At 59.3% G+C, this 23,810-nt stretch overlaps 1 protein-coding gene across 6 annotated transcripts in view; it reads right to left on the bottom strand.

Moving 5' to 3' along the window:
• The window catches only part of FAM53A (family with sequence similarity 53 member A), a 31,972-nt gene extending 8,246 nt beyond the window's left edge, over positions 1 to 23,726 (bottom strand). For 2 of the 6 annotated variants that reach the window (XM_035005474.1, XM_035005479.1), the window contains exons 1-3: positions 12,034 to 13,149; positions 4,096 to 4,150; positions 1,750 to 2,417 (exon numbers count right to left, since the gene is read on the bottom strand). In XM_035005474.1, coding sequence (XP_034861365.1) covers positions 1,750 to 2,417; positions 4,096 to 4,150; positions 12,034 to 12,111 — 801 coding nt within the window. In that variant the 5' untranslated portion in view covers positions 12,112 to 13,149. Of the gene's footprint in view, positions 1 to 1,749; positions 2,418 to 4,095; positions 4,151 to 12,033; positions 13,150 to 17,414; positions 17,534 to 23,032; positions 23,230 to 23,582 lie in introns of those variants that run through there. The other 4 variants (XM_035005476.1, XM_035005475.1, XM_035005477.1 and 1 more) reach the window with 4 other exon arrangements.
• Positions 23,727 to 23,810: the final 84 nt, after the last annotated feature.

The raw sequence follows: 23,810 nt of genomic DNA, 5'->3' as shown, positions 1-23,810 counted from the left end.
TCTAGCCAATTATGGAACCCGAGGGGGGGTCGTGGGAACCCCGATTTGTAGATGGTGGGTGGGAGGTACGGGAGGCATCTGAAGCAGGGGTGGTCTTGTGAGGCTGCAGGGTCTGCACTAGGGGCAGCTGGTGTCAGAACGGCGCCAGCTGTCAGACACCCGCTGGCTGCTGCAGAGCCGCAGACCCATGGGCGGAAGACCGCACGCATGCTGGGCGCCAGAGACGGTCTAAGTAGAAAGCATCACGCTGAGATGCCCTCTGTTTCCAGAGGCGGCCGGGAGCTGGAGAAGGACAGGGCTGCAGCCCGACCGAGGTCTGGGCTGGGTGCTGGCCTCCATCCCCCAGGTCACCATCAGAAGTGTCCATCAGCTATCACAATTGCTAATAACGTCTCTATGCTCATACGTTTGATGATTCACATCAGGAATAAAAGAGACAGCCACAAACGCACCAGAGTAAACATTTTAAAAGTTCTCTAAGAGATACAATGGGCAACTCTGTGCCCCAAACTGACACCTTAAATGCAATGCCATTTCCCAGAAAAGGGTAACTTCAGGAAGCCCTAGTAGATTGCCCCAGAGACACTGAGTGTGCAGGTCTGCTCACCTCCACACACCTCCCAGGCCAAGATGGTGTCCCGGTGAGCCCCCAGCAAACCTCACGCGTGATGGCTCGGGAGTGGCTCATCTGGCCTGTTGAGCCTGCGGCTGACACAGTCCCATGGAGCACGAGCGTGCAGGGGACCCTGAGCAGAGCCACCCAGCTGAGCTGCTCCTGGATGCCTGATCCGTGGAAGCCATGTGGGCTAAATGTGCTGTGCCATGTGCTGTGACACAGCAACCCTGGTGGGGTGCCAGGCTAAGCAAGGCACCAGCCCGGTGAGGCTGGGTACTCGGGCAGAGGGGCTGTCAGATGCTGGGGCAGGCTCAGGGGGCCTCGAGCATCCAGGGGCAGAGGGCTCCCAACAATACATCAACAACGAGGGAAAACGTTTTAGAGAGACAAGCAGGGCACCTGGGTGGCTCAGTTGGTTGAGTGTCCGACTCTTGGTTTCGGCTCAGGTCAGGACCTCAGGGTAAGAGATCGAGCCCCACGGCAGGCTCTGCGTTCAGCTTGAGATTCTCCCTCCCTCACCCTCTGCCCCTCCCTCAACCCACGCCCACGCCGCTCACGTGCTCGCGCTCGCTTGCTCTCGCTCTAAAAAAAGACAAGCAGGCTTCCCATCTCCTGGGCTCCTTCCCTTGGGGCTGCCGGTGCCAGCGCCCCGCCCGATTCTGCACCCTGCCCTTCTGCGTCTGGCCGGCCTGCCCGCCTGACTGCGGGACCCCAGTCACTGGCTTGTCCCGCACCCCGGCTTGCCGACTCTGCCCCACGGCCTCCCATACAGAAAGGTGGTCATGGCTGTCCCACGCCAGGGAGGGCAGGGGACCCGAGAGCCACGGGGACTCGTGGGGCCAGGATCCGAGATGTCTGCCTGCACAGGAACGTGCATATGCACCTGCATGCGCACACACGCCCGGGGCTCAGGATGGCTCACCCCCGCCCAGGCGGGCGGTAACACGGCCGAGGTGCTGGGGACGCTGCAGCCTCAGGCCCAGCCAGGCCCAGAGCGCCCTCCCAGGCAGCTGGGCTCCCGCCGAGGGGCGCAGACCACCAAGGCCGGGGTGGGCCCATCTGGCCGCAGAGCCGCCCCGTGCCGCAGAGGGGCGCCCGCGAGGTGAGCGCAGCAGAAACAAGGCGGGCCTCACCCGTTTCATTTTCAGAAAGTCCAAGGACGGGCGCGGCCAGTGGGCGCTCTCCTCACGCCTGCGCTTGCGCCGACACTTCCTCCCGACCAGCACGCAAGGCTGTGAGCGGCACCGGAGCAGGCCCGGCCGCCGGCCCAGCTCGGGCGTGGACGAGGCGCTGCTGCCGGTGGAGGGCGGGGCTGTGCCCACTTGCACCAGGTGCTCCTGCGACAGGGACAGGCGGCGCCTGCAGGACAGAGCGCAGGGCCCTGCGGGTCGCCAGGGTGGGCCCGAGCCGCCCTCACTGCCGTCCGGGCAGCCGCCGCCGGCTGAAGGCGGCCGGGGCGCGGGGGACGAGGTGGGGCCGGCCACTGGGGGGGCGCAGCCCAGCAGCGTGGCACTCCCGGGCAGGCTGGCGCACCCGCCACTGCGGCCCCGCCTCTTGGATACCGGCGTCCAGACCTTGGAGCTGCCGGGGCGCCAGGCGGAGTGGCAGCGTGCCAGCTCGTCCGGCTCCGACAGGGAGCGGCAGTGGCGCTTGGCAGGTGGTGCCGAGGGGGGCCCTGCGCTCTCCCTGAGGTCTGTGGCGCTCACGGCACCCAGGCCTGTGTCTGGGCCGCGTGGGCCCGTGGCCGTCTGACTCCCGACGGGCCATCCTCCACTTAAGACCTTCCAGGGGCGCCTGTCTTCTGAGGAAACACAAAAGAGAAGAGACGGGTGAGCAGGAGACAAGGCACAGTGTTTGCCAGGCCCCGAGGCCCCTGCCTGGCTGGGGACACGGCCTGACACTAAGCCTCACGTGGCTCCTCGGCCACAGACCGGTCAGCGCCGGCCCCGCCTGCATCCCCCCCGGTCAGCTCAGCCCAGGAGCCAGCCTCACTTTCCAGCCTCACGTCTCAGCGAGGCCAGCTCCCCACTCCCTGAAGATGACCAGAGCACACCGTTCTCCTTTCCGGTTCATGGACAGACTTGCCCTGCGTCACCCACTTCTCTGTCCGTGGCCCAGGCCTCCTCCAGGTGTGCGACCTCACCCGCGAGACCCCCGCCCACCAGGCAGCTGCTTCCAGGAGGCCGGCGCCCCTCACCTCCTCTCTGGGAGGCAGCTCTCAGCTTCCCGAAACTGGAGGCACAGCGACGGCACACGGCAGGCAGGGACCGTGCACGTGGCCAGGACCCCACCCCCAGCCTCCACTTCCTCCCGTCACGTGGCTACTGGGAGGCTCACACGAGACACTGACAGTCCGGGGCCAGCATGCGCACCCGCAGACCCACATGTGAGCGCACACCATGCACGCACCAGGGGCTCCCTCTGCCGGCCTGCCCCCAATGCCCCGGGAGGAGCCCACCCCAGCCCTTCCTCAGACTCTCCTCCACACACCCCTTGGGTGCCCAGACCCCGAATGCACCCATCAGGGCCGCCATCACGAGCTTTGCTGCATTGGGGGCGGGGGGCAGAGCCAGGCGAGTGGGTCTCCTGGGACTCCTCGTGTGGCAGCAAGGTGCACCATGAAACCCCGACTCCCACTGACCCGGCTGAGAGTCCGCTCAGCAACCCCCACGACTCCGGCCACTCCGCAGTCACCACCGGTTGGGAAACTGGGCATGGAGGCAGTGGGACCCAAGGGAAGAGGACCCCTGTGGGGAAAGGCACGAGCAAAGGCCCTGGGGTGACCCTGGGCAGCAAAGAGGCAGGGTCAGACCCCCTGGGAATCCCAGTTGAGGACTGGCCCCGTGTGCAGGGGGGCACTCCCACTGAGGACACAGTGCCAAGGGCCCGGTGCTGGGCTCACACTTCCTACCTCCATCCGTTCACACAAGAATTTGATAAAAAAAACCTTCACTTTGGTAGTCGGGAGAGCCACCTAACACAGCGCCCCTGCCAATGGCCGTGGTGCCCAGGGCTGGCAGAGGGAGGACCTGCACTCGAGCCAGACCCCAGCTAACACGCTTCACCCCAGCCTGTCATCCAGAGCCGAGGTTACCAGGAATGGAGGGCAGCAGGCTCTGCACACACACACCCACTTGGGTGGCCTTTCAGGTGGTGGGGGGCAGAGCCCCAACACGCACCGACGGCCCAACGTGGGCCACACGGGAACTACACGCACCCCGCGCTGAGCCTGACCCCGCCCTGCTCTCCCTTCAGTGGCCACAGGGCCCCACAGGGCGGGCCTCGACCTCGCGCAGCCGGCACCTCTCCGGGAGGGCCCAGCGCCTGCCCCACTGGAGGGAGAGGCCGGGCCACGCCCCGACCGCCAGCCCAGCAGGCTGGGCATCACACTCCAGGTCCACGTCCACACCCTCCACGCACTGTCCCCGGCCCGTGGCCACAGCAGCTCTGGAGGACGGGTCAGGGCTCCGAACACTTACCGTTGTTCTCAAAAGGGAACAAATGACCCCTGTTGCTCAGTGTCCCAGCAGAACGCTGCAAGTGACAAGAAAAACCAGTATGAATACCATGGACGCGGACGCAGAACTCTCAACAGCACGAAGTCAGGGGTAGCGCGATGATCTCATCCCTGCGGGTCAGTTGTTTTTCCCCAACACTTCATTTTGTGGCAATGAAAAGGAAAAGCATGGACCCCAGCATACATCTTTTTCTTAATCAAGATTCTTTTTTTTTTTAAGATTATTTATTTATTTGACAGAGAAAGACACAGCAAGAGAGGGAACACAAGCAAAGAGAGTGGGAGAGGGAGAAGCAGGCTTCCCGCTGAGCAGGGAGCCCGATGTGGGGCTCGATCCCAGATCCCAGTCGCTTAATGACTGAGCCACACAGGTGCCCCTTAATCAAGATTCTTAAAAGCCGAACAACACTCAGCTGAGGGAAGGGAATCGGAAGCCGCGAGCACACCACCATGGGCTCCTGCCCAGGCAGCCCTCCCCGCAGCCAGCCAGGGCCGCCCTCACGGCCTCCCCACTCAGGCCTCTCCTGCACGGACCAGCCCCCCGGCCAGGCCCCCTGAGGGCTGCTCGGGGTCTCCACTGCGATCTGCCCCCACGGCACCTGAGGGGCAGCCTGGAGAGCTGGGACTGCTCGCCTGTGTCTGCTTTTGCGGGCTCCCCCTGCCCAGCCCCGGGGGCGCCATCATCCAGCTGGGTCTCTGGGGCAAGCCCCCGGTGCTGTGGGGACACAGAACCATCCTGTGGGGTCTGGGAGCCATCGCTGCTCAATTGTCTCTGCCTTCCCACCTCCACCAGCGACCCCAACCCCCCCAGGCCTTCCCAGTGCCCACAGCACCCCCATAGCACCCCCCAAAGCCCTCCCAGTGCCCACAGTGACCCCACAGCACTCCCCCAGCCCTCCCAGTGCCCCCATCTCCCATGTCCCCCACTCCCGGGCCGGGTTGGCCAGCCGCCGTCCCCCAGGTGAGCACCAGGAGCAAGCACCTTCCCAGGGCCGTCGTCCCCACACAGCAGGAAACCTGAACAGAAGCACTGTCCATCAAGGAAGAGCTCCAGTGGCTCCACACAGGAGGCCCAGTTCCAGCTCAGCGTGAAGGCCCACGGCGGCCGCGTGGGGCAGCAGAGGACGTGGCTTTTGTGGACAGCACCTGTGTTGGGGAGTGGAGCAGGGCTAGCCCCAGGCCTCTCTGTGGGCCTCCACGTCCAGAACGGGCCTGTACAGCCCGCCTCGTGCTGAGGAGCCCTGACCAGATGAGGCCACCTCTGAACATGCCCTGAGATACCAGGGGGTGCTAAGACCACAGGCTGGCACCGAGGCCGGCCCGGCCCCTCCACACCCGCCATGATGCCACCCACCAGAGCCAAGAGACGGCCCGTGCAGCACGCGGCCTGCAGTCCACTCCCCTGAGCATCCTTGATGGGGGCAGGCCGGCTGCTCTGTGTAAGCCTCGGTCTCCCCACCTGGGGCTGGAGTGAGAGTGGGATGCACATGCAGGGCGGCCCCTGGGCAACGAAATCCACCGACTGACGGTGGACAAAGGGCAGCCATTTCCAGAAAGGGCGCTGGGTCAACCACACATCCGTGCAAAAAAAAAAAAAAAGAAAGAAAGAAAACCCACTCTTGGCCTGGTCTCATCCCACACACAAGACTCAGCTCCAGGGAGAGTGTAGTCTTCAAGCTAAAGTAAAACAGATGCTTGTAGAAGAAAACAGGAGAATAACTTCAAGACTCAGGGTAGCAAAGATTTCTTAAGTGAGATACAAAAACACACTAACTTACAAGGGTGCTTCCGTCTATGTTGAAATTAGAATTTCTGTTCACTGAAAGTCACCCGTGACAAGGCAAACCATAAGACAGGAGAAAATATTTGCAAAATATTTTCAAGTCAAAAAAGACTCATAGCAGGATGTATCAACAACTTCCTACAGATCAGTAAAAAAAAGGCACACAACCCGACAGAAAAATGGCCAAAGGCCTAAGTCACTCACAACTGGCCCCTGGGCAGCACAAGAGGTGCAATCCTCCTCGTCATCGGAGAGAGCGGTCAGAGCCTGGGAAGAGCCCAAACGTCCATGGGAGGAAGACAGAGACCGCCCCGCGGAGGAAAGGAAGGAAGGAAGGAAGCGCCAACCACCACGGACCCGGTGAGTCCCTCGAGTTCCCGCCAGGGAAAGAAGCCAGACTCCAAAGTACAAGCTGCCGTGCTCCCGGGACGAGCCAGGCCAGGCCAGGCCGCGTGGGGCCCTGAGAAGGCCAGGACCTGTCTGGGTGGTGACAGCCTTACCAGTGTGCACCGCCTGCAAAACCCATCCAGCCGAACTCATCAAACCCAACCTGCCCATCCCACTGCACGCAACGTCTACCTCACTAAAAAAGTGTGTTTTCAACAAAAGGCTTTTAAAAGCCACACTCCCCACCCTCCAAGCCTGTACCTGCTGGACACACGGCCCCCCAACAGCCCACACCACAGCGAGCGGTGCTGAACCTCCTGCCTGTCCGCCCCCACCACACCCCCAGCTCGCGACCCTCCTCCTCAGCCCCCCACCCCACCGCAGCGCCGTGGAGTGGGCCTGCTACCCTGACCTGCTCTGGGCCCGCCCTCGCGAGAACCGAAGCCAGGCACCTGCTCCCACGGGCCTGCCGCCCACCAAGGGTCCAGGCCTGGCCGCCCTATGTCAACTCTCAACACCCACGCTGCCTTCTCGTTCTACCTTCCACCAGCACAGGCTAGGGGCTCCCCAGGCTGCCTGCTTGCAGAGAAACCACACTCCCACCTGACATGTGGAGCCACTCCCACGTTCACTGAACAACCTCGACAGGTTCTGTTGGATCCTGCCGGCATTTCGGCAGTCACGCAGTGACTCCTGCCCACCCCCCTGCTTGCACATCCTCCTCCCCTGAGGCCCCAAGACCCCCCCTCCTCTGCAGTGCACAGCCCCCACCACACCTCCTCTCCTCTCTGCCGCCCCTGCAGCTCCACACAGCCCCCACCTGCGGTCCCAGGGCTGGCTGCGTCTATCTTCCCAGGAGAACACAAGCCCCTCGGGAAGGGCAGCACATGGTGACGCCACGGCCTCAGGTTGTAAACGAATGAACCAGAGAAGCTACAGCTCACTTGAGAACTGTAGGGTCAGCTTGCCAAGTTCCACAAATACCGTAGTGGGATTTTTATCAGAACTGCAACAAGCCTTCAGCGGGTGAATGGTACGCCCTTACGTGAGTGCAACCACGAAACCGCCCGGATGCATCTCCAGGGCATCGTGAGGAGCAAAGAAGGCCCCTCCCCAAAGGTCATGGACTTCGCACAGATCATCCTTGAAATGACAAATCACGGAGATGGGAGAGCTTGGTTGGAGGGAACGTGGTGTGGCCACAGAGGGTCCACGTGGGGGACGGCTGACACTTGGGTTACTGAGTTCACTCTCTATCTGAGCTGCCCCACACGACAGTCAGCAGCTACTGAAATTTAAACTTCAATTATATAAAATACAAATTCAGCTCCCCGTCACCCCAGCCACATCTCAGGGCCCAATAAACACATGCTTTAAGGGGCCACGTACTCGGACAGCGGGGAGCATTCCCGTCACCACAGAACGTGCCCCCGGATGGAGCTGCCCCAGGTCCCCCACCCACACTCACTGGGGCAGCCGGCATTCGCCAACACGACCCAGTGCACCAGCTATGGAAAATACCAGAAGCCTGAAGACACGGGCCCGATTTCTCCAGGCGCTCACTGTCCTGTCTGGGCAGGGGAAGGGGCGGTGGGAACCGGACACAAACTCATGTGCTTCTAGGCCTTTTTGGTCACAGTTAGACCAGCCTACATCCCCCAAGCCTCACAGAGGCAATGCAGGAAGAGCCGACCTCACCCCGCTGATCAGAAGGCTCTGTAAGAGACCAGGGGCCTTTGCAGGAAGTGGGAATGCAGCTGAGGCCAGAGAAAAAGGACCATAAAATGAAGGAGCCAGCCCCACTGAATGGGGTGAGGACAGAGAGGACACAGGGTCGACCGGAACGTCCACGGAGAGGCACTAAGCATAGCATGGCCAGGCGCACAGAGCACTCCCCGCATCTGGGCTGACGGAGCGACGGGACCCGGGGGACACTGACCCTCGAGACAAACGTCAGCTCTCTGGCTGACAGGGCAGAGACCCTCAAAAGGGATCAACCCCTCAGGACTGGATGAGGTGCCCTGTTGGGCCTCCCGCTCCCACCACCTGCGCCTGACCATGCGGCATGTGACGGTCCTCGGGGAGGGATGCGTGAGCGACCAGAGTGGCACAAGGCTACAGAGACAAAGGCACCAAATGTTTAGTGATTTCCAATTTTATTTACATTTAACTATCTTGAATTTCAGTTTTAAAACTAATAATTCAATTTTTTGGAAAACTTCTCAGTGTGCTTAGAACAACTGGAGTATGTGAAATCTACGTTTTCAACTATAGATTTCATGAAATCTAAATACAGATCAGATATTCCTATAATGAAAATTGGTGTCCAAATGGAGATCTGCTGTAAGTGTAAAGTACACACTAGGTTTCAAAGACTTTGTTTTTAAAAATGTAAACGTTTGACAAGGGTGCCAAGCACCACTCAAAGGGAAGGAAGAGTCTTTTCAACAGATGGTGCTGGGTCAACCGGGATCCACACACGAAAGAACAAAGCTGGGCCCCTACCTCACACCACACACTAAAAGTAGCTCGAAAGGGACCAAAGACCCAAATGTAAGAGCTGAAACTATAAAACTTTTAGAGGAAAACGTAGGAGTAAATCTTCATGACCTTGGATTTGGCCAAGGATTCTTAGATAGGACACTAAACGCACAGAAGACAAAAGGCAAAAGAGATCGGCCGGACGTCGATAAAATAAAAGCTTTTGTGGTTCAAAGAACGCCATTAAGAAAAACACCCACGGGACAGAAAAATGTTTTTTCAAATCACATATCCAATTAGGGATCAGACTATATAAAGAATTCTAACAACTCAAAAATAAAAAGACAGACAACCCAAATTTTCAATGGGCAAAGGACTCGAAGACCTATTTCTTCAAAGAAGATGCACCGAGGGCCGGCAGGCACGAGAAAAGCGCTTGACGTCAGCAGTCGGGAGGGAAGCGCAGCTCAAACCACAAGGAGAGAGCACCTCCCAGGGCGGCGAGACCCAAAACGAGGGACAACTGCAGGTGTTAAGGAGAAGAGGAGCGATCAGGACGCTCCCGCCTGGCGGGATGTGCGATGGTGTCGCTGCTGTGGAGCAGAGCTCGGTTTCTCAGAAGGTTAAACGGAGTCACAATCCGACCCACAGGTCCCACTGCTGCATGAACACGAAGAGAAACGAAGACGCCTGTCCAAGCAGAAACCCGCACACAAACACCTGGAGCAGCAGAACTGAAAACAGCGGACAAGCAGAAGCAACCCAGATGTCCACCGACAGACAAACGGCAGACAGGAGGCAGTCTATCCCACGGGGTCTGACCACGCCCAGTCCAGGAGAACTTCCTGGGATGAGGGGCAGCCATCGGCACTGCCCACTAGGGCGGCCACTGGCCACACCAAACACGGGGGCACCTGACGTGTGTCCAGTGCAAATGAAAAACAGCATTGTTCGTTACGTTTAATTCTCATTAACTCTAACTTCAATTTAAAAAGCCACGTGGAACTAGAGGCCGTCACACAGGGCACAGGGCGGTCTGCACAACACCCCCAGGACAGGGGACACCCGAGAAGACATCCGGAGAGACATATATGGAAGTATTCCGAGGAGAACCGTCTAGAGCTCGCCGTGAGACAGCGCAGGAGGGCCGTGGCTGAAGGCACAGACGGAACACGGGGCCAGGGGCTGACGGTGCCGACCTCAAGATCGCCTCGACCTATGTTCAGATTTTGCCATGAAAATACTAACGTTAGTCCTTCGGAAACTTCAATTTCTATTCTTATACAACAGATTGGCTTTTTAAGCTGCCGACTCTTTCAGTGAACGTTACGAGTAGCGTGTGCTGAGACACGTGCAAGTACCTTCAGGGGCCGGCTCACGGCTAAACCGCTGACCCCCAGGGACACAGCTGCCAAGTTCCCTCTGCAGAGCTGACCACACCGTCCTTACTATAAAGTGACACTGGAGAGCCACATAAACTAAAAGCCCAACATCAAATGGGGGACAGAGACGACAGAGACTTCTTGCTTGAAAAGAGAGGGCCGTTTGTGCCTCATTTTTAAAAGTGAACATAGAAACAGCAGGTTTCTATAAACAAAGCGTCTGCAGTCAGGCAGCAGAAACCGTGCAGATGCAGGGACAAGCCTCCCCGGGAAGTCGGCAAAATGCCTACTGGTAACGAGGAAATTCTCTTCCAAACATTACGTCGTAAATGCACACAAAGTAAATCTATTTGCGTCACAATGGGAAGAATCACAGGAAGGATGTGTCTTGCCAGGGTAGTCTGTCTAATGAACACCTTCGTGTGGGCTCCGCTGACCCACAGCATGCGCCCCGCCCCCGCGGCGCCCCCCGCCCCCCGGGCCACAGCTGGCCCCACCACACACACCAGAACCCTGCTTCCAACAGTAAAATGGCTCCTCGTAAAACTCAAGATGTAGATTTGGGGACAGGAAAGGTCTGTTCTCCCATTTCAGGAAGAAAAACCTACCATGTTAACAGGCCATCTTCTCAAAACCACGAGTCTTGACAAACAAACAAATCACCCCCAACGGCAACAGAACGGAACATGGAACACGGAGCCCGCGGGCAGGGCCAGCGGGGGGAGGGAGGGCGGGCTGACCGTGCGCCCCCACTCCTGCGCGGGGTGCTCACAACGGTCCTTCTCTCTGTCCGAGGGGCGGCGTGTTCCCCAAACCTGCTAGGATCAGCCATGTCCGCTCCTCCGCGGGGGCCCTGCAGGCCCGATCCTTGGCCCGTCTCCCCAGCAAAGCCACACAGCCCCTGGCCACCAGCTCCCGGGCACACCTTCTGACGGGCGTGTGGCCATCGGCGGCCATGCTGCGCCACAGCCCCGGTCTGGCTTAGTCTCCAGGAAGTGGTTTCCGCACTTGAGCACAAGCGAAGACGGGAACACGTGCATGGTGGCCGCTGGAATCCCATCAGGGCTCCGAGCTCGAGGCCAGACAGCAGCGCCCCACAAAGGCCCCTGGGTGCCCCTGACCCCCCTGGGCTGCGGACACGGGCCCACCTCCCGTCCCTGGCACTCTGTCTGTAGCGCTGAGCCTCAGAACCTCAAAACCAGCCGCTGTGACGGTGGGCCCGAGCCCAGAACAAAGGCCTGGAATCACAGCTTCCCGCCGCCTCTGGGAGGCCTGACTCGCAGCCGGGCTGCACCAGCGCGTCTCTGGGCGCCCGGCGTCAGTGAGGCCGCTCAGGAGGCCTCCAAGCACCATGTGGGGCCGCACACTCGGCCACCTCTGTCCAGACCTACAGTTGAACCAGGACAGTCCTGAAAGTCATGTTAACACGACCCTGAAAAACGGCTCCACCTACTCGAACTTCAAACCCAAGTGACAAAGCTGTGGAGCCCACTCAGGATGGAGGCTGTCAGGGGGCCTGGTGCCAGCACGAGGGGCATCAGGGTGGGGGCAGGCGCCGCTGCTCAGAGAGACGTTTAACAGGTATGAAGGCCTGCATGCTGCGCACTTAGGATTGGCATACTTCTAGGAGTCGGCTGGACATTCATTAAAAGCTAGTGTTTTTTTAATGAGAAACCCATCATCAGGACGCTGAGGAGATGTGGGGGCTGCGCGTGCACAACACGGCCCCGGGACACAGCCCCCTCCAGCCTCCTCCCGCCACGTCCCCTCAGACCTTGGCCGCACATCCTCCGTCCAGCTTGGGCAACCTCCCCCAGACCCTTGGCGGGGGACAGGGTCCTGTTTGTTGCTGCCGCGGCCAACTTACCGGGCCAGCATCGCAGCTCTTGCGGGCAAGGTCATCCAGGCTCTGGTTCTGCAGCTTCTCAGTGATGAGTGTGACCATGGTCAGGGACCCGTGTCCTCAGTCTGTACCGATGGGCACTGGGGTTCAGAGCAGCAGGCTTCAGGAGGCCTGGGCCGCTGCTGGGTCAGAGCTGACCCTCAAGGTGGATTTCCGCTTTACAGATGAGTGATCCATTTCCAAGGACTCTTCAGCACTCTGCATCTGTGTTTGTGGGAAAGAGAAAGAAGTGATTACACGCAAAACCACTGGATCAGTGTTCCTGTTCTATGCTGAGTACTTTGTGTGCAGAATATTTGTTACCTCCGCCTGATGAAAACCCTCCTGCTTTACAACTACCGTATGAGCTCCCCGGGAAACTGTACTAGGAGTGGCATTCTGGTGGAAGGACGGAGGTTAAGTGCACACCTGAGATCCAGTCCTCCCAAAGCCCCGGTGGAAGCAGCAGAAAAGGCCACCCCAGCCCCGCCCCGCAGTGGGCAGAGCAGACAGGAGGAGAGACATGGGGAAGCTGGACAGTGGCAGGAAGCCACATCCTACACCCGAGGAACAGCTGGTTGAGAACTACTGAACCCCCATGCACCACTGTCCCCCCTGCAGCATTACACACCCCTCCCCCACTCTGTCCAGCTGACCCCGCGTGGGAGGCACAGGGGGTGCAGAGCCCGGCCCCAGGCCCCTGGGTGGGGGTTGCAGGGGCAGCTCAGTGGGGGCGCGGGGCCCTCCATTCCCAGGAGTGGGCGCTCACGCTGCACCTGGGACCTGGCTGCCCACAGACACCAGCAAGGGGAGGGCCCTGAGCCCCCGTGTAGCCCACCACCCACCCGCCATCCCCAGCTTCCACCTTCTTAGCAGCCCGCTGCCAAGTGCGAGCAGGGCACCTGCCTCAGAAGCCATGAGAGCGCCGACCAGACAGGAGGGCCCCAGCCACCCAGAGGAAACAGCATCGGTCCTGCCCTCAAATGGAGAAGGCGCCCGGTCCACAAAATAAGATCAGAATATCCTTAAAAATAAGTATTTAGGGGCACCTCGGTGGCTCAGTCATTAAGCGTCTGCCTTCGGCTCAGGTCACGATCCCAGGGTCCTGGGATCGAGCCCCATGTCGGGATCCCTACTCAGCATGGAGTCTGCTTCTCCCTCTGTCCTTCACCCTGCCTGTGCTCTCTTGCTCTCACTCTCTGTCAAATAAATAAATAAAATCTTAAAAAAAAAAAAAAAAGGAAGCATTTAAAGAAAAACGAAAAGAGCTCTCAGAAATTAAAAAATGAGAGCAGTGACAGACCCTCCAGAATGTCGAGTTCAGGCCCCTAACCCGCAGCAGGCTTTGAGGGCCCCCTTCCCAGAGGCCTCCTCGGGCCCAGCAGACCATGCACGAGGCAGAGGCCCCACCCCAACCCCACTGAGTCACGCCCCAGGGCAGCATCCCTTAGGATGTCTGCACGAGCAACACCTCCCACACGGTGCCGGCAGCCCCCATCACGGCCAGAAGTGCAAGGAGCACGCAGCTTTACGGAAACTGCCGGCAGAATGCACCGGCGGACCCCAGCAGAAAGCCTTTCTACAGACGCTGCCAGAGACCAGCAAGACTCACAGCCTCCTGCACCCCTGCATACACACACATGCACTCTCCACGGGAGTGAACAGACACTGCCCTAACAGTGCCCAATGAGATCCCACCACACACCAGTCAGAATAGCTAAAATTAACAAGTCCGGAAACTACAGATGTTGGCGAGAATGCGGAGAAAGGGGAACCCTCCTACACTGTTGGTGGGAATGCAAGCTTGTGCAGCCACCCTGGAAGAGTATGGAGGTTCCTCAAAAAGTTGAAGATAGAGCTACCCTACGACCCAGCAATTGCACTACTGGGTATTTACCCCAAAGATACAAAAGTAGGGATCCAAAAGGGTACATGCACCCCAATGTTTATAGCGGCAATGTCCACAATAGCCAAACTGGGGAAAGAGCCAAGATGTCCATCGACAGATGAATGGATAAAGAAGATGTGGTATATATACACAATGGAATATTATGCAGCCATCAAAAAAATGAAGTCTTGCCATTTGTAACGACGTGGATGGAACTAGAGAGTATTACGCTGAGCGAAATAAGTCAATCAGAGAAAGACAATGATATGATCTCACTAATATGTGGAATTTAAGAAACAAAACAGAGGATTATAGGGGAAGAGAGGAAAAATGAAAAAAGACGAAACAAGAGAGGGAGACAAACGATGAGAGACTCCAGGGGCACCTGGGTGGCTCAGTTGGTTAAGCCTCTGCCTTCGGCTCAGGTCATGATCCCAGGGTCCTGGGACTGAGTCCTGCATGGGGCTCCTTGAGCGGGGAGTCTGCTTCTCCCTCTCCCTCTCCCACTCCCCCTACTTGTGCTCACGCTCGCTCTGTCAAATAAGTAAAATCTTTAAAAAAAAAAAAAAGAGAGGGGTGGCTGGATGGCTCAGTCATTAGGCATCTGCCTTCGGCTCAGGTCGTGATCTCAGGGTCCTGGGATCGAGCCCCACATCGGGCTCCCTGCTCAGTGGGGAGCCTGCTTCTCCCTCTCCCACTCTCCCTGCTTGTGTTCCCTCTCTCGCTGTGTCTCTGTCAAATAAATAAAATCTTTTCAAAAAAATAATAAATAAATAAATAAATAAATAAATAAATAAAAAGAGAGACTCTTAATCTCAACTGAGGTTGCTGGAGGGGAGGGGGGTGGGAGGGAGGGGTGGCTGGGTGATGGACACTGGGGAGGGTATGTGCTATGGTGAGCGCTGTGGATTGTGTAAGACTGATGAATCCCAGACCTGTACCTCTGAAACAAATAATACGTTATATGTTAATTTAAAAAACAGTAATTAATTTAAAAAATAAAATAAAATAAATTTTAAAAAATAAAGAATAAATAAAACAGCATGCCCCAAGCTAGCCTTTTACAGAGTGGAGGAAGGAGGCGTCCCAGCAAGCATGGGAAGCAGCCCAGAGATAGCCCACCACCGCTCTGCACTTGGGCACCTGTCCAGGCAGCCAAGGGATGGCACAGGGCTCTCCCTTCAGTGGAGCATGTGGACGGGCTCACCAAGGGCCCCGGAATGCGTGAGCGCATCCCAACCAAAGGCACTGTGCACACTCGGGCTTATTCCAGGCCAGGAGAAGCACTCACTGTCTGCGCTGTTCACCAGCAGCTCTCCTGGGCTCCCACCGTTCTAGCCAGGGACAGCCACCTGCCCCAGCACAGCCGGGGACCCCGAAGCCCAGGCCAGGGCCCATCGGTTCCCCAGGGGAGCGTCTCTGTGCTCTGGGAGTGGCCCTACTTAAGTGCGTGTAGAACCAGGGAGCCAAATCAGAGCCAGCCAGCCACACCCCCATGCCTGCCCCACTCACCCACGGTCATTTGGGCAGGACTCACCAAGCCTGCAACCTGGCCTGGTTCTCACTGCCTCTTCCCACAAATTCTCCCTGAGTTCCAACTTAGAACCTCCCTCACAGGACACAGGCGTTACCAGGGCCCCTCCAGCCTGACCAGCTCTGCTGCAATCACACCCACCCACAACGGCCAACGCCCTGCCCTTTGCCTCCAGTGCCTGCCATGCCCACCGCTCGGGGGCTCTCCCATCCTCCTGTCAAACCCTCCTAGCGGCACACGGCACGCACGACCCTGGAAAGCCTACCGCAGCCACAGCAAAACGTGAGGACACTACAACATGACCAGCATTTCACTGGGAAACCAGGCCACACGCCCCTTGGGGAGACAGCGGGTTTCCAGGGCTGGGGCGCGGACGAGATGCAGAACGCCAGGACGTGTGCAGAGAATGGGGCCAGGGCTCCCAGGAGGCGAGGGTTCCACTCCACAGAATAAAGCAAGAGCCCACGAGTCTGTACTGATGTAAATTTTAGCTGGCAAAGATCGGTAAGTAGAGGAGGGAGGCTCGTCCCTCGGGCAGAGTGCAGACCAAGGAGTGCAGACGGGATGACGGATTCCGTCCTTAAGTCAGCGTGTGACAAACACCCCAGGCTGGTTCAGGCAAGAGTCATCCGCGAACACCACACTGGTGGGTGACCCTCACACGGTGTGCAAGCATCTCCCTACGAGACACTTGCTGATGACAGGGCGGGAACCGGCCTCGTGTGCGGGGAGGCTGGCAGACGGCAGCCCCAGCAGCGCAGCAGGTGGGTCCCGGGACAGCTGACAGCGTGTGGCGTGCGGGCAGGATGCAGCAGCCGCCTGCACCCGGGGGCTCTGCCCGGACTGAGGAAAAGTCCGACAGAGCCACGCAGGGTGAAGCGCACGAAGGAACTGGTCAGTGTTCTCCCACGGTGTTGGGGGCACGAAACGGGAGTGGGGCGCGGGCCAGCCCGGAGAGGACAGAGGAGACGTGACAACCTCCCCCAACTCCTGACCTGGTCAGAGAGCGGGCTCCAGGGCACACGCACCGCAATCTGAACAAGCCCCGCGGACCGGACACCAGCACCGCTTGGCACATGACCCCCAGACCGTCCAACTCGGGCTGAGCGTCTGGCAGACGGGGGCGCGGGCCGTGGCCTGCACGGGGCACGGCGACACCAAACGTGGCACGCCACACTCCGTCACAACTCACAACAGAGGTTCAAAAGAACAAAATGAAGTGCACGGTGTCCGAATGCAAGGGCCGGCCGGCGTGACCCTGGCAAATGGAGGGCCACGGTGTGGTGCAGGGCACATCTGCGGTAAGAAAGCAGCAGAAAAACCACCACGTAGAAGGGACTGCACCAGGCGGCTAGTGGCATCTTCCAAAAGCCGCAGATGGGGAAGGAGTGCCAGGCATGCAACAGTTTCATTTCCTCCGAGAAGAAATGCATGACATCACGTGTTCATACGGCAGGCCCCCCAAAACGCCTGAAACCAGACGGTCCCGAACCCTACAGATGCTGTCAACCCCGAACAACACGGTTTGAACTGCATGGGCTCAAAGTGGGGCTTTTTTTCCATAAATATAGGAGAGCACTAGAAATGTCTCTTCCTTATGATCTCAATAGCATTCCCTTTTCTCCAGCTTACTTTATCGCAAGAATACAGCATATAACCTGTAAGACACAAAATGGGTGTTGAAGAACTGTTTACGTCATCGGTAAGCAGGTAGGTTTTGGGGGGTTCCTAGGTTCTACGTGGATTTTTGACACCCCTAAACCCTGTGCTATTCAAGGGATAACTGCACCGTTTTCTTCTGTGCATCCATACCTGTGATGAAGTTTAATTTGTAAGTTGGCACAGCAAAAGATTATTAACAAGAATAATAATAAACTAGAACGAGTGTAACTGTACATTGTGATACAAGTTGTCTCTCTCTCTCTCCACATGTCCTGCACTCACCCTTCTTGTGACGATGGAGATGACATAGTGCCCACATTTTATCACGAGGGGCACCCAGGTGGCTCAGTTGGTTGAGCAGTTGACTCTTGGCTTCGGCTCAGGTCGTGATCTCAGGGTCGTGACATCCAGCCGTGTGGGGCTCCCTGCTCAGTGGGAAGTCTGCTTGAGTGTCTCTCTCTACCCCTCCCCCCACGCTCTAAAAAAATTTTAAATAAGAATAAAGTCGCCCACGTGAGGTGAAGGAGGGGAGTGACATGGGCCTTGGACCTAGCACCAGGCTACCGTGGACCTTCTGACCACACGTCAGAGGGCGGATCACCAACTTCTGGACTGCACTGACCGTGAGTGACTGAAAGCACGAAGGCAAAGCCGTGGCTTGGGGTACCACTGGATGTGCACTGGAATCTAAGTGTAGTAGCTTCTGGGGACCGCCGGGAACCGGAGGCCAGAAGTGGGAAGTCAAGATGCGGGCAGGGTTGGCTCCTTTGGGGGCCCCACAGGCTACGGGTTCCCTGCCTCTCTCCCAGCTCCTGGTCATAGCCAGTGATCCCTGGTGCCCTGGGCTTGCTCTTGCGCCACATGTTCTCCCACAGCCGAGTTCCCACGGCCGTCTCCCTGTCTCGTATCTCTGCATTTCTTCTTTTAAGGGCACTGGTGATCAGATTGGGGTCCACCCTAAAGCAGTATAGCCTCACCTTAATTTACATCTTAATTACATCTGCAAAGACCTACTTCCAAATAAGGTCCCATGCACAGGTCCTGTTGAGCCTGTCTTTTAGGGGACACAATTCAATCCACAATGCCAAGCCAGTTCCCTGTATAAGAGATCCAACCATCAGGATGGAACGTCATGGTCAGCAGAAGAGCCAGGGACGGAGCCGCTCAGGACAGTGTCCTGGCCCTGAGGGAATGCGCTGCCCTTGGGAAAGGCACAAGACAAACCAAGCCAGCTGGGGGCAGGTACGAAGAGCAAGCAGCAGCCAACTGGTGCGGGGGGCCTTCAGAGAAGGAAGCCAAGACTGAGGCTGAGCAGGAGGAGCCAGGAGACCGGTGGGGGCGGGCGGGGGCTAAGCCAGGACTCTGGGCACCGAGGCCAGACATGGGCAGGCCAGAAGCCAGGGGCCAGGTGAGGTAACGCCGACCCCAGGGACAGAGAGGTGAAGGGTGGGGGACGGTGGCTCGGCCCCCCGCGAGCCCCCTGGCAGCACAAACGACCAGACGCCTCCTGTAGCCCCTGCGCACGAAGCAGCCCTCTGCGACCCCCCCGGCCCGGGACGCCCTCCTCCCCGACAACACAGTGAGGGTCGGAGACTCCCCACCTTCTACCTCCAAACCTCCCACAATGGCAGTATGAACACTCCATGGAGCCACCACGGACCTTATCACGTCCCTATAAATAGCACTCCCAGCTGAGCCACACGGTGCAGTCTGTTCCCCAAGTTAATAACCTGCCTTTTCTCGCTCGCAAAGTCTCTGCCCGATACAAACTCCTCCCCAAAAGGAGGATAAAAGTCGACAAGCTCAGTTCGGTATGAGGCCTGGGGACACCATTTGCCCTTCTGGACCCCCAGCCTCCACTGAGGTGTGGGGGACAAGCCCAGCTGAGCCGAGGACTGCATTGGTCTGGCAGCTTCCAGAGCAGGGTGCTCGGGCGGGTGGGGCGCCCACACCCCGTCCCTCCTCCCTGGATGCCTGGCGGCTCTCAGGGTCTTCTTTTTCCCCGTGTCAGGGGTCAGGAAAATCGTAGGGGCACTGGGGGCGGGGTCTTCCTAACAGGATTTGCTGGCATCCCCGTGGAGTGCTGCCTGCCCGCGTCCCGGTCTGTTTCGAGCGGCTGGTTGTCTGACGCCGCAGGCCTGGGCTGGCCCTCCCTCACATTCGGTCTCAGCCCATCTGCTGCTGATCTGCTTCTAGGAGTGGCCCCCAACCTCATGTTCCAAGGCTTCCAGGGACACGCTTTATCTCAAAACCCCTTGCTGTCTGCCCGCCAGGGACCCGTGCATTTGCGAGCTGCCGGAGCGTGCTGCCGGCGCAGGCCTCCGGCGACTCCCTCGCCTCCGTGGCTACACAACCCCAGCTTCTCCAGTCCCTGCACTAGACCATCTCTGTGCCCTCGGTCCTCTCGGCCTGCTCTGGTCTCTGCTTTCAGGCTGGGAGCTTCCTCTGTGCCTGTCATCTTGGCCATCTGCTCAGGCTGAGAGGGGCCCTGCGCACACATGGCCTCAGGGCAGGGGGACTAACGGGGCCATGCCCCCAGGGCCACCAGCAGCAGGCTGTCCCACACAGAAGCTTGCAGAATAAAGGAACCTGTGCGGTGCCTGGGGGCTCAGTCGGATGAGCATCCAGTTCTTGGTTTTGGCTCAGGTTATGACCTCAGAGCCATGGGATCAAACCCTAAGTTGGGCTCTGTGCTCAGTGGGGAGTCAGCTTGAGATTCTCTCCCTCTGCCCCTCCCCCCACTTGTGCACACACGCTCTCTCTCTCTCTCTCTCCCCCTCTCCTTCAAATAAATAAATAAATAAAATCTTTAACAACATACATAGAATAAATAAACCAAGGAACTTGCATGGACGACCAGGTGCCAGGGCGGCAGGAGCCTAGTGTGTGGATCAAGCCGGCTCTGTACGCAGCCTCTCTGTCTCCTGAGTCCCAGGCAGAGGCCTGGCCGGCCTGGACCCCTGAGCTCAAACCTGGGCCCTGGACCAGCTACCTCAGCAACTCCATGCTGGGTTCTGGAGCATGAAATGGGAGAACAGCTGCAAGTACCCATTCAGTCTGCCGTGCCCAGAAACTACCCCAGAGCACACGGTCAACAAGGGAAGGCTGAGTGGCAGGGCCCCCCAGGCTCTCGGTCTCCCCGAGCGCAGTGACTTTGTGACTTTAGGGCGTGTCCTGCAAGAGAGCCAGGCCGTTGTAGGGCCTCTCCCACTGGAGTCTTGGAAGTCACAGAAAGCAACCCCAGGAGTGAAAGGCCAGAGCCGGGCCCGTTTCCCAGCCCAGAACCATCAGGTGCCCAGCGTGGTTTTCATGGAAAACAACAGCAAGCAAGCCCAGCAACACTGTTAGACCGAGTGCGTTCCAGACTCAAGGACCACCGTGTAGACTCATGACCCCCGGCTCACACAGGAGAACCGGGTCCAGGTCTCAGGGAGCACTGGGCAACAACCAGGTCTGGCTGGACATTAGCTATTAACCAGCCCTCAGTAACGTGCTAGTCTGAGCACAGGACTGCATTTTCTTTGGCACAGCTCCCGTAACAAGGAACGGTGACTTCCAAGACTCCAGTGGGAGAGGCCCTACTGCGGCCTGGCTCTCTTGTAGGACACACCCTAAAGTCACAAAGTCACTGCGCTCGGGGAGACCGAGAGCCTGGGGGGCCCTGCCACTCAGCCTTCCCAGCCCAGGTACCGAGGCGGAGTGAGGATGCCGGCAAGGAGGAGCTCCAGCCCAGGCCCCGTCGGACCAACCCGCACAAGAACCCCCCCCCCCCCGGCAAAGACCGCCAGACCAGCTGCTTGAGAATCCTGGGCCCCCGACACCAGGAGCAATAAGTGGTTACTGTTGATTGAAGCCATTGTTTGTGGAGGCCTTGCTAACGCCGCCACCGCCAAACAAGTAAATAAGCGACACTTGACGGAGCCAAACGGAGCCAAACCTGCCTCCCGTTCTGCTGGAGCCAGGCCTTGCATCACTCCTGCATCACACAGAGGCTGGGGACAAAGGGAAAAGGGCCACGTCCTCACACTCACACTCCAGGGATGAGCCACACAGGCGGAGCTACTGCAGACCCCCAAAATCACTCAACTATTTTCGTTTGGTGGAGCCTGGGGTACAGCTCCGCTTGAGGGGTTCCGTGCCTTAACAGGGTATGCAGAGGTGCTGTCTTCAGTGGTTCCTGGAAAAGCCTAAGGCAAAGCCCTGTGTTGGCGCCACAAAGCTGGTGCTACTGGGACACTGGACATCTTTCCGAAAAGAGTTCAAAACAAAAAGACAAACGTCATCCGTCCTAATGAACCAATATCGTGCTAACATTAACACCTACAACTAGAAGGTTTGGACAGCCACACGTGGAATTTAAGGGTGCACAGAAGGGGCGCCTGGGGGGCTCAGTCTGTTGAGCATCGGACTCGGTTTCGGCTCAGGTCAGGATCTCAGGGTTGTGAGACTGAGCCCGGCGTTGGGCTCTGCGCTCAGCAGAGTCTGCTTGGGACTCTCTCTCACTCTCCTTCTGCCCCTCCCCCTGCATGTGCGCGCGCTCTCTCTCTCTCTAATAAATCAATACATCTAAAGGTGCACAGAAACCACGTCTGAGGTGATAGCTCTGCAAGTCAACAAAGAAGAAACTCGCATCTTAAAATACACTATCGTTGTTCCCTCAACTGCTATGTGGGGACTGTACCCCACTGAAGAAAAAATGCAGCAAGTAACTTTATTCTGAGAGGAAGGCCGTAAGGCGGGCTCTGCTGGACGGGAAGGAGGACCGGGTTCAGCCTCGCTCGGCTCTCCCAAGCAGGGGACCGCACCTCCCTGGGCCCACCTTCCCGCACTGAAAACAGAAAGGAACCACGCACTTCACGAGGCCACAAGCAATCACATGACGTGACACACGTGAAAATGCCCAGGTCCCTGGGACGTGTTTAAAATGGTGGCCACTCAGAGCAGATGCTCAAAAGACTGTGAAAGTCAACCTTCCTTCAAGAAAATTACTGCAGAAAAAGCCAAAGTGGTTTCTATAAAAATTTCAATTTGCTTTAAAAAAAAAAAAGTCTGAGGGCACGTGGGTGGCTCTCAGTTGGGCATCTGCCTTCGGCTGGGGTCATGACCCCCGAGTCCCGCGATGGAGCTCCGTGGGGGGGTCTGCTGCTCCCTCGCCTTTTGCCCCTCCCCCCAACTCGCACTTGCTCTCTCCCGAGCTCGCTCTCTCAAATAAATAAGTAAAATCTTTTACAAAAATAAAATAATTCTCAAAAAGTTTGTTTCGAATGTTTCCAAGGCACCTGTGAAAAACATCGACGTGTTCTCTTGGATCTGCTGCCTCCCGGTAAAAAGATGCCCGCCCCGTGCACGTAAGGGCACACGAGCAATGTGTGTAACTAGGTAAGGTCCCCATACACCCACTTGAACGAGAGTGACAGTAACTTTGGTGTGTCCTCCGCTCTGTGTCTGCAGTCGCCATCAGAACTGCTCTTTTCCACGGCGCCCAAATCCAACCCGAGTCGAGAAATCCCGGGCTCCGCTGCCCCGCAGCAGTGGCCGCAGGGCCCACCGCAGCGCCGGGCTCCCGCAGCGCCGCGCACTGCCCGCGGCGCACAGGGGGCTCCGGGGGCCCGAGGGCGGCAGACCCGGGAGGCGCCGGGGAGGGAAAGGCACGGAAGGCCGCAGCAGGGCGGCCTCAAAGGGCCGCGGCCAGGAGCGGCGGCGCGCGCGAACCCAGCGCGGGGGCCAGGGCGCCTAGCGAGTCCCAGCGTTCGCGCTCTTCCCGGAGCTGTCACCGCCCTTCTGGGGCCCGCTCGCCTCCGGGACACACTGCAGGCCGTGCGGCGGCCCAGGGCTGGTGGAAGCGGCAGAAGCCACCACTTCAGCGCCGCGCGGGGAGCCCGTTCCTGGGCCCGACTAACCCGTCGTCCGAGGCCCCGCGCGCGGAGACGCGGCACACCCAGCGCTCCGTGTCGGAAGGGGCCGTCCGTCAGGCGGCGGGCGCCCCGCGACGAGCGCGCCCTCGAGCCCACGAGCCCCGGCCCACCCGGCCGCCCCTCGGTCGCGGCGGAAGGCCGGCCTCCGGGGCTCCGCCGGCTGTCCCGCCCGGCTTCCCGCCCGCCGCGGCTGCGCAACGACAGCCGCGCTCCCGCCACCGGGGCCCCCGCGGACGCGGGCCCTGCAGCCGGCGGGGCCGGGAGACCCGACGCCGGGCCGCGAGCCCCGGGCCCCGCGCCCTCGGCGCCCCGCCCGCCCGCCCCGCTCTCCGAGTCCAGCCGCGGAAGCGCTCGGCGCCGACGAGAACGTGGGAAAGCACGGGGCCGCGCGGGCAGAGCTCTGCGCGCGGACAGCAGCGGGGACCGTCCGGCCCAAGCTCACGCGCGGCCCCGCGCGGGGGGCGCGCGCGCACGGCCTCGGGGGCGCGCACGGGCGCGGGGGGGGGGCCTCGCGGGCCGACGCCGGGCCGCGTACCTGAGGGCGGCCGAGCGACGGCGGCCACGGCCGGACGGGCGGAGCGCGGAAGGCGCCGGCCCACCTCAGGCCGCGTCCCTCCGGCGAGGAGCCAGGCGCCTCAGCAGTGGCGGAACACAACCGCGGCCGGCGCCCCGCCCCCTCCGGCCTCGCTCATTCGCCGCCGCCGCCGCCGCGCGCCCGTCAGCCGGCCCGCGCCGAGCCTTCGCCTCAGGGGCGCCGCGCGCA

Source organism: Mirounga leonina, unplaced genomic scaffold (assembly GCF_011800145.1).
Source record: "Mirounga leonina isolate KUSES-001 unplaced genomic scaffold, KU_Mleo_1.0 Mir_129, whole genome shotgun sequence".
NCBI classification, from domain to species: Eukaryota; Metazoa; Chordata; class Mammalia; order Carnivora; family Phocidae; genus Mirounga; species Mirounga leonina.
Note: the sequence above shows the minus strand (reverse complement) of the source record. Positions and strands in the feature narration are given on the sequence as shown.